We start from the raw sequence: 10,302 nt of genomic DNA, 5'->3' as shown, positions 1-10,302 counted from the left end.
TTTTAATAACAAAAAACATTTGTAGATTTTGTCCAAGAGGTAAATTTACTATTTTATCAAGAAAAAAATGAAGATCTAAGTTTATTCATAAATTATTTAATTGAAGATTGCTCGAATCAAATGAAATTGGAACAAAGACCAGGCGATTTAAATTCAAATTAACTAATTCAGCTGATCCAAAAGACATTTCTCTATAGAATTGATGGAATGGATGTCTCCTTCAACCTCTCTAAGGTGCTAATCCTAAAGTCAATATCTTAGAATAAAATTAAAAAAAAATGAAAAAAAATAAAATAAAATTGGACCATCATGTAATTTAAATCGGTTGGCAAAGTTTGACTTGGAATGACTTGTGGGTCGTCGGCTCTTGGAACTTCCATTTGACAGTTAAAGGATTTCATACCCACCAAATGAATGGCTCTTAGAAAAGAAAAATCAGTGTAGTTGATTTTTTTTTTAAATTTATTTTAAGTTCAATTCCCCTTATCTCCTTGGGCCAGCTTCATGGTTTCTATGGCACGGATCTCATTCTGACCCGATACTCATGTATAAAGATGTATGTGCATGTCCGAGGAATTAGTGGGGCACACGTGTTTTTTTTTTTCCCTTAACATCTTTTAACTCCATCAACAATCCAATTGAATTGCACTCTCCATTTAAACCAAGGTTTTAGTTCACAATATCAGAACAAGTATCATCTAGTTCCCAATTTTGTATCTAATACTTATCAATTATCGGGCATTTTTTCCTTAAAGATATCCATACAATACATTTTTTTATCATTTTACCTTCTATCCATATCATATCATATCATGGAATTGGTTTCGGCCAAGTATCAATATCGATGTAGGCTAATACCTCCGGTATTGATTCTTAAAACCCTGATCTAAACAAACGAATCAGAAAATAATCAGCCGAAAAGGTTGGTTTTTAGCATGAGCAATGTCCAACTAGAAATTAAAGATTTTTTTTTCCTTCTATAGTAAGAAGTTATGTGGCTCATCCAATCTCCTATATATGTATACAAAATCCATATACAATATTTGATTATCACAAGGAAACTAAAGATGTTTTTTGATATAAAACATATGCACACTTTTCATATCCTTAAAAAATCCATCGTATATAGAACATAAAAGGAAATGATTATCATCTAAAATTTTTAATTTACTTATTTTTTATTTGAAAAAAGATTGCTGCCCAACTGTGTGCGCGTTATGCACCAGTACAAGAGTCAATGAGAGAAGAGGTCAAAACATCGATCATGGTAGTAGGATTGTCATTTCATCATTCACGAGAGGGCACAAGCTGTACACAACTTGACAACGATCCTTCGCTATTTTTATTTTTATGAGAAAGGTTCCCTACACTGTGATGTGAGGAGAATTTATCATGCCATATGGTTAGGGAGTAGAGAGAGATTATGAGAGGGTGTGGGAAATCGACAATGTAGGGATCTTTTTCCTTTTTTGATAGTTAAAAAAATAATTATCTAATAAATCATTCTTATACACATATTTTATAAAAATAAAAATCCACAAGAATAAGATCCTCATAACGATAATATACAGGGGATGCTTCCCATTTCTTCTTAAATCCTAATCATGTGGGTCCAATATTAACACTCTCTCCTCCCTAATCATGTGGGCTCTCTATTGATGAAATTGTTTTCCATACCTTTGATAGCTTGTGGTATGGGAGATTTCCCCCTACACTATTGGTGTTGGGAACCCTATCCCCGAAAGCCAAAATCATATACAATATTTGATTATAATAAGGAAATTAAAGATATTTTTTGATAGTTACAAAATAAATTATATTAGCATTGAAAAAAGGCTCTGCTGACATGGATTACATTAATATTCCTTTTTAAGAAGAGAAATAATGATTAGAATAATCAATGTGAGAGAATATATATTACTATACTTGCTCAGAGGACCCTCTCTCATTAATATTATACGATTAGCCCCTAAAAGTGATGTATCATCAAATGGAGTCAGTTACATCAATCCTAGCCCTCCAATCAGCTCTATTCAAGTCATACTCGAGATAAAACGTAAAATATACATATCTTTCCTCACTACCTCTCCTATGACCATTTTACCATACCTTCGAGGGGGGGAAATCAAAACAAAATGATGTACACTATCTAAAATTTTGAAATCATGATAAGATATACTTGTAAAAAGAACAGATTTGTGTTAATGATCATAATTGCATCATTGACTAGGGTTCGTGGAAGCTCCCTCATGGGATCTTGAATTTTTGAGGATGATTTGCCTTTCCTGGCCCTACTGGACTTGATTGATCCACAGATGCCTAGTTGGTGCCTATTGAGACCGCCTACTACTTCTATGTGGGTCTAATCCATATAGCCATGATAACCAGGTTGAAAGTAAAGAAGATGATCAAGAAGAAACCTTGAATTAGGCCTCTTTATTAGACCTTTGGAGTTGGAAGAAGACCACAACTCACAAGTCACATAAGATAATGGAGAATGGGCACATGACACGCTTATCCATTCAGTATGGAACCGTCCAACCATAACCTGTTAATGTGCGTGGGTTAGTTGGTCTCCAAAGGCCTAAAAAGCTATAAAGTCCCTTTGTTGAAAGGTCAGGGACACTCATATTCAATGGGTTGATTGACTTTAGAGAGACTTTGGAAGTGAAAATTCTTGTGAAGATGAGTGAGAAGGCCTAACCCTTTGGACTTTTTGGAGGTCTTGACAATAGGTGCAACTTGATTTTGATACTAAACAACTATTGGTTATTCACAAAAAAATTTCTTCAATGTGGGTGAAGGGAATACCACCATCTGAGTGCTAGGACCCGTGAATGAAGAGATTTTATCTTCATTGTGGATGACTGATGTAATGAGTGCGTCTCATGGTCAAGAATAAAGGGAGAATTTAGTCTTACATCAATTGAATAATGTGTGACTATTAGACTTATGATCTTGGGAGAGTCCCTCCCCCGAAATTAGGGCTGGACTAACTCAAGTTTCAACACATTAAAATCTTAAAAAACTAGAGAGAAGAAAATCACACATAGGAAATCTTAAAGAAATAGAAAATAGAAAATGTCAAGACTTAACCCTACAGATCACATTTCTAAGAGCTAGCATGTTGGAGGTCTCAAATCTTGAATTGGTTCAGTGCACTAAAATCAACAATGATGCTTTGTCCATTTGTTGTAAGGGAATATTTGGAACACCTATGTTTATTTAATACCCCTAATTCACTATCTTTTAGTACAATATTAATACATCTATGCATTTAACTTCCCATGCATGCTTTTGATTATGTTTCTCTTCATATCTTTTATTAAGTAGCACGAAAACAATTGTTTGCTTAGTTTGTTTCTTGCTAATTGAGCCCAAGCTTTAAGAGGGCATGTGTCTGATTCTCCTTTCTTCACCTTGTGTCATAAGAAACCCTCCCCCCAAATTCTCTTCCCCTCCCCCCCACCCCCCTCTCCTCTCTCTTGTAGTAGTTGTAGCTAAATCCTCATTGGACAGTAGTATAGGATAGACAAAAAATAAAATAAAAATATTTAGCACACATTATTGACATCATGCTATATATATATATTTATTTATATATGCACAAGATAGAATTCAAAACACTGCCTAGGAAAATTGGGTTTGGCCTTTTTTTTTTTTTTTTTTAATTTTAATTTGGGGTTTGCCCCCTTGTTAAGGGGGCCCATTTTCATCATCCCGTCTCAGTTCAAAACCAAATAAAAAAAAAAAAAAAAAAATCCTCTTTAATTTATTAACAACTTGTTTGCACTTGTGTGAAGGAAGATGCATAAATCCCCAAGACATGAATGCACACAAAATTCTTACTATGAACCCAAGTGCTGCATCCAACAAGCCCTTCATCTGTTTACAACTGCATTGAGTATGGTTGGACTAAGGCCCATGGGCTAGGGCCCGGTTTGAAGTATGAAAATGTCATGCCGTAAAACCTAGCATGTGCAAAAAATGAAATTTTCAAACTTAAAAAAGAAACTTTCATAATCATCACCCCATGTGATTCACTCACTCAAAATTATTCCTTATACAATTATTAAATTTTACTTTACTTTACTTTGCATCCAAATCCCTTTGGTCTAAAAAGTAAAATAAAAATTATGTATAAAATGTTTCATTACTAAATATGGAAGAAATTTAAATAATTTATACAATCACATAAGGTAATAATTACAAAAGTTTTTTTTTTTTAAGCTTTAGAAATTTTCATTCCCCATCCCTATAATTTCCCTTGCAACCAAAACGTAGCCTAATTTTCTTGTTCAAATAAAAATTGATCATCAAATGAAGATGATAATTCAGAGTTTAACCCGAGGGAGAATTTCTCACAAATATGTGAAAATTTATTTTCCTAGTACCTTTAAAGATGGAAAAAAAAAAAAATAGGAGGGTTTGCTTTGTACCCTAGCTTTACACAGGCATATACCCTTAAATGTTCATGAGAATGGAATTTTTCACCAAAAAAGTTAATGGAAATGAGAACAATATCTACAAAATAAAATAAAAATGGTGTTTCCTTAATATATAAAATCTGAATTATTATTATATAGAAATAACAATGATCCACCCATCGCATTTTATTGTAATCGAACGGAGCAATCATCAGCTCCATTGAGATGAGGGGATCTTGCAAAATTGTACCCCACACGATCTCACCGTGAAGATGATGATCAATCTTCTTCATATCCAGGATTGAATTGGAAAGTTGCACTTGAAGGAATTCACTCCACTGATATGAGCAAAAATATCAGAATGGTCAACCAGTTCCTCCTCTTTCATTGCCACCTATGGATACAAAATTTTCAAAAGAAGAAATTAATACAAACAAGTGTTGATAAAGATATGTAGGAAATTCTAGGCCGTGCTTGGTATGCATTTTTGTAATAGATTTTGGATCTAGAACGCATTTTGACACCTAATTGATCTTCTTTATTTTATTGCTTTAGAATGCATTTTAGACATAGAATCTATTCCGAGAATGCGTACCACGCACAATCTTAGACATAATTTCTTTTTCTATCAATAGATAACCAAGTAACTCTAGAACTCTATAGTTACAATTATGGTTGTAGGAAAGAATGCATGCTAACGATCATAGAGGGAATAGATCTTACTTCTTCATCATCTTCATCTTCATGATTGCTGCAACTGGGTCTTGCAGCCTCTCCAAAATCATCATTCTTTGCAAATCTTCCTCTAACACGAGGACGGCTATCCGCAAGAGTCTTGCGACATGCATACTGCATTCACATGTCAATATGAGGAGTTAAAGAAGATGTTTTGTTTGGTATTCAGTTGTTAGTTTTTGCTGTATCATAATTTGATTAAAAACCATGCTCAGTGTAGAAAACGAGAATCAATCTATAACGATGCAGAAAATATTAGAAATCGCAAACAAAAAATTACAAAACACAAAAGGATTTACAAAGTTCAGCAAGATTTCCTATGTCCACCATGAGATGAGATCTACTTTTCTATCAATCGCAAATAGGGTTACTTGCCGTCTTACTTCTCACAGATTCATTAAATAATGAAACCATAAAAAAAAAAAAAAACAAAAAAACGTTGCTACAAATTTGTAGAAAAATAGTGTTAACCATTAAAAAAAAAAATGCAAGTGATGGAATACAAGACAACATATACCCCAACTAAACTATTATGATTGGTCACCCATCACTACTGCATGGAATATCAGTGAGGAAAATTAAAAATAATGAACTTTATGAGAGAGAGAGAGACCTTGATTTTCTTACTGAAGTTCCTCTCATTTCTCTTCTTCATGTATCTATGGATCTTCTCCTTCCTTTCTTCGACAGAGAGTTTTCCAACTTTGTAGGTGGATTCCTCCAAAGTGGAGATTTCTGATGATAAAGTAGAAGTCCCACCACCATTGACCAGTTGGGAGCTATCATTATGAAGAGCCTTTTGAATGGGACAAAAGGGCAGGTTTAAAAAAATATATAATAATAAAAATAAATAAATAAATAAATTACTTTCCATTAATAATGGTAAAGAAGAATCAATGCAAAATCATTATGAAGCAAGTCCTAGCTAATAATAATTCTTTGGCTTAGATGTACCTGAATATCTCCAGAGCTGTAAACCTGTTGTAATGGGTCAGAGCCATAAACTCCACAGTTATCACCTTGAAAGTCCAATTCTTGTGGCTGCAAATCAGTGTCCATAAGAATATTTCCTGCAAAAACTCCAGATGCATCTGTAGGTATTCTTGCTGTGCTCAAATTTCCAGGCAAGAAAGGTCCAAAATTTGTTGGATCAAGGAAAGAACATGAAGGAGAAGATGGGTCCAAACGTACATAAGAAGGTAATGGGGATAAGCAATCATCTTCAACAAAAACAGATGGTAATGGAGGTCCCTTAAGAGGAACAACTGAGTCAGGAGTACAGTAAGATGAGAACCCATTACCAACATCTGTTATTGGAATTTGACATTGCAGTGAAGAGAGATCTAACTGATCCTGTTGTGTTGGTAACAGCTGTGGAGGGACATTTGAAAATGTGGATTGTGGAGAAAAATCTATGGAGGCAGAGATATCATTATCATTCTCATTCTCATCTTGACTACAGTCAAAGATGATGGAGAGATTATTGTTTGTGTTGGTAGGGGTTAAGGTACTACTACTGTTGGTGTTACTGTTGTTATTGTTATTGGACTTTCCTCTATCAGAAGGGAATGAAGAGAAGGAAGAGAAGGAGAGATTAGTAGTGTAAGAGTTCTCTTCATAGCAACAGTTTGAGCAGGAAGAGACCTCAGAATTTTGTAGTGTCTCGGGGAATAATTCTTGACCACAAAGTTCAAATAGTTGATTAGTGCTTATTGGGCTCGCAATATCCTTCTGATACAAAAACACAATTAAAAAACCTTAATCAGATCATGAAGTACTCTTTAAGAATCATTAAAGGTTTTACTTTAACAAACAATCATGGAGCCAAGAATATTAATTGGAATGTTTTAAAAGAACAAATTAATACTCCAATTTAATTATTGGAATATTTCTTGAGGATGTTTTCTTTTAATGATGGTACTTAAAGCAATGCCTTTTATTTCACTCAGTTGTCAACAATGAAGAGTACAAAAGAACAAACACAATCAAAAGTAGACTAGATATAAGGATAACATCCATTATCAATAAGGTTTGGTCATAATTCAGTCAAGGTAGTCTAAAGAATAGTTAGAGGAAAGCTTGGTACTAGGTTCCAAAGCTGTATTAGTCTAAAGTAAGTTTGACTCGGATTTGAACTCATGAGTCATCCAGTATATTCAACTTGGTGGTGTTCGAAATTTCTAAGTATTGAAGGTTGTGTTCCAGTCATGCATTCTTGGAATAGATTCTGGGTCTAGAACGCATTACTCTTTATATTCTTGCTACATGATGCACTTTAGACGCAGAATCTATTACGAAAATGTATACCTACAGCCAAGTTTTCATATTTTGAACCAAGACTGGCCAGACCTAGGGTACCTCTTCCTAGGTCTGGCCTTGCCGGGCTCAAGCCGGGTTGGGCTTGGGTCCATTTCAGGAAAAATAAATTTTACCTCAATATTTATATATTTAATATATTAAATTTAAATATAATACTTAATTCATGGCCTTAATAATGCATAAATCTATACATATATGATATTTACAAATTTAATTATATCGTTAGGGCTGGGCTAGGAGCGGGCCGAGATAAACCCAATGCCTCAGCCCAGGCCCATGGGTTGGGCTCGGGCTTAATGGGCCAAAGTTGTTTCCCCTAGTTATGTCTCTTCAGATAAGCAAGAATTAGTGGAAAATGATTACTGGAATAAACCCAAACAGGTGATAATGGAATAAGCTTTGGAAGATGACAACAATGATAGTGACCAAGAGTATAAGAATGTGAGATTTGATCACTTCTTCTGACCACAACAACACCGGCCTATCATGTCCAGCCAGGTGGTTATGTAGCCACATAGACAGATGACGTGGCATATCAAAACCATCCATCTAAAAGAGATAGGCTCAATTATTGATAATGTGGTATTTGACATGTTTCATATCATGCTTAGATTATACTATGCAATCCTGTTATTGAGCTAAAACTTACTTTGGCTTTCACAGATAGGACTAAAGTCATTTGGTACATAGAACCCCATTCCTTCAATAGGCACTTAGAAGGAATAACTAAGACTATTAACAGTTTAACAACTTTACGAAAAAGATATTGAAAAAGAAACTTCATGTAGACATCCTAACTTACTCGACAAAAAGCTTTTTTTTTTTTTTTTTTCTTTTAATTTGGGGGTGGGGGAGAGGGAGTTGTGGTCGCCACAAGAAAGTTAAAAGGCAAAAATTCTTCTAAGTAGGATGGTCGGATTCGTGCATATTTTTGACAAATACATTACACTAAGGTAAAAGATGTACCCAACACACCATGTGAGATTTTAAGGAAGTTAGGAATCTATTAGTAACAGCAAAACAATGCAATAGGAAGAAAGGGGTGGACGTTATGTGTTTGCTCTTGTTAAGAAAATAATTCCAAAAAATTAAAGCTAAAGAAAAAAATTTAGAATTTAAAGGATTTTTAAACCTTTACATAAAATAACACGTGCAATGCTTTGGAAATCTTTATTGGTAAAATTTAATAAGATGATCATAATTGGAAGCTTGAAAGAGAAATTTTAAAAGCCATATTTTCTATAGAAATCAAATTGGAGTACACGAAAGCTTCCTTCCTTCATAGGTTGTATGAATAAACTTTCATCATAATCAAAGACAATTGAGATTAGACACTATGAGTGCTATGATAGTGCCTTGAGAGAATGACAAACCAACTCCTAAGGAAATAACCTTTGGTAGGTAATGCCAAGAGCCTTTAACTAAACAAGTATAAATATAAACCTAGTTAATGGTTTGCAACTAAGTCGGATCATTTGTACGTAATGAGTTCACTAGACTCAGCTCCTACTTGTCCAATTTGATTATGTGTGCAAATAGTGTTCACCTTTTGTAATTCTCTTTGGAATATCTTGTGAAAAAAATGGGCACATATGAAAGTGAAGGGATTACACTTTAATCCCAAGTGATTTGCTTTATAGCTCATATCTTTTTTGAAAGACTGTCTCATATGAGGATCAAGAAGAAGAAAAATATTACTCTGTTATTTCTTGTTCTAATGACTTTAGCTCTAAAATGCATCTTTAGCATTTGCATTCCAGGGGCTAGTTTATTTGGTTTTACAAGAAATATTCTTGAAAAATATGGATATATTCCAAAGAAATTTAAAACCATATTTATGGATCAGTGTAAGAATTTATCCTATGAGTTGAAGCAAAATTCATATGAAACATGCAAACTGAATTCTCTGAAATTCAAGAACTTGGTTGGTCTTGAACATACACCAAGGAGAGAGGAATGGGTTTTTTCTATTAAAAAAAAAAGGGTTAAAAGCTGGCATGTCGAGCGTTGTGCCTAACACTGTGTCTGTGTCCCTCTCCTCCTCCCTTGGAAATGTTTCTTCAACCTCTCCATTGTCTAAGTTGCTAGCTCCAAAGAAGCTAGCCGGATGCTCAACCTCCTCCCAAAAGAAAGAAAGAAAGAAAGAAAGAATTACATTATTTTTTATTTTTATTTTTCTTCTTTTCTAAGAAGGAAAATCCCAAAACTAAAAACCATGCATGGTTAGAAGCAACAAAGTGGAAAGGTTTGGAAGTTTACGATGGGAAGTTGTTGATGTTGTTCTGGTGGATGGATGATATCTTGTAACATCGTCGTGGTCGTCTTCTTCTTCGTCAACGTTTATCGGAAGAATTTGCAAAACTCCAAGCTCTCAATTCCTATATAAGCAAGTAGTTCAAGAACAGGGATGTGCCTATCAAACTCTAAATATATATAAGCTACAGCTCCAAATCCCTGGCTCAAACCAAAAGCACAGAAGAATAACACTATCAGAGAATCAAAGAAAGGATCAAAGAGAGAGAGAGGAGAACAAAAGAACAAAGAAGAAGAAGACGAATGGTGTTTTTTTATTTTTTATTTTTTTTCTTTTTTGTTTCAAATAGTTTTTGGGACGTTAGCGAAGATAATGGAAGGGTTAGGCTGTTTTATATAGGATTTTGACTTACCATACTTCGCCGTCAGCCTGTAAATTCCGAGCTTAACGCGGGACCTTTGAGTTAAAATTTCCTTTCTGGGAGAAGGCTCCATAAAAGGCAGCATGGCTTCTGCATTAGCATAACGACCAATGGAAGTACATGTGAAAGCACCAATAATAACAAAA

General features: G+C 34.3%; 1 protein-coding gene across 1 annotated transcript; it reads right to left on the bottom strand.

Annotated features, from left to right (window-relative positions):
* Window positions 1-4,410: 4,410 nt before the first annotated feature.
* Window positions 4,411-10,076, bottom strand: LOC122092130 (two-component response regulator-like APRR7). The gene is made up of 5 exons (XM_042662453.1): window positions 9,741-10,076; window positions 6,117-6,893; window positions 5,776-5,958; window positions 5,151-5,276; window positions 4,411-4,821 (listed from the first exon to the last, which is right to left on the bottom strand). The coding sequence occupies exons 1-5, from the start codon at window positions 9,789-9,791 to the stop codon at window positions 4,717-4,719; spliced, it is 1,242 nt and encodes a 413-aa protein (XP_042518387.1). The 5' UTR covers window positions 9,792-10,076; the 3' UTR covers window positions 4,411-4,716.
* Between the last annotated feature and the right edge of the window lie 226 nt (window positions 10,077-10,302).

This window comes from Macadamia integrifolia, chromosome 10 (genome assembly GCF_013358625.1).
Source record: "Macadamia integrifolia cultivar HAES 741 chromosome 10, SCU_Mint_v3, whole genome shotgun sequence".
Taxonomy (NCBI): domain Eukaryota; kingdom Viridiplantae; phylum Streptophyta; class Magnoliopsida; order Proteales; family Proteaceae; genus Macadamia; species Macadamia integrifolia.
The sequence above is the reverse complement of the archived record's forward strand: the minus strand, read 5'-3'. Positions and strand labels throughout refer to the sequence as shown.

Bases quoted from the DNA above. Each gene is read 5' to 3' on its own strand.
- LOC122092130 (XM_042662453.1), bottom strand. From the start codon at position 9,791: ATGTTACAAGATATCATCCATCCACCAGAACAACATCAACAACTTCCC. The intron at 6,894-9,740 runs GTAAACTTCCAA...TTTTTGTATCAG, and splicing joins AACATCAACAACTTCCCATC to AAGGATATTGCGAGCCCAAT. The intron at 5,277-5,775 runs GTCTCTCTCTCT...ATGTGAATGCAG, and splicing joins ACTTCAGTAAGAAAATCAAG to TATGCATGTCGCAAGACTCT.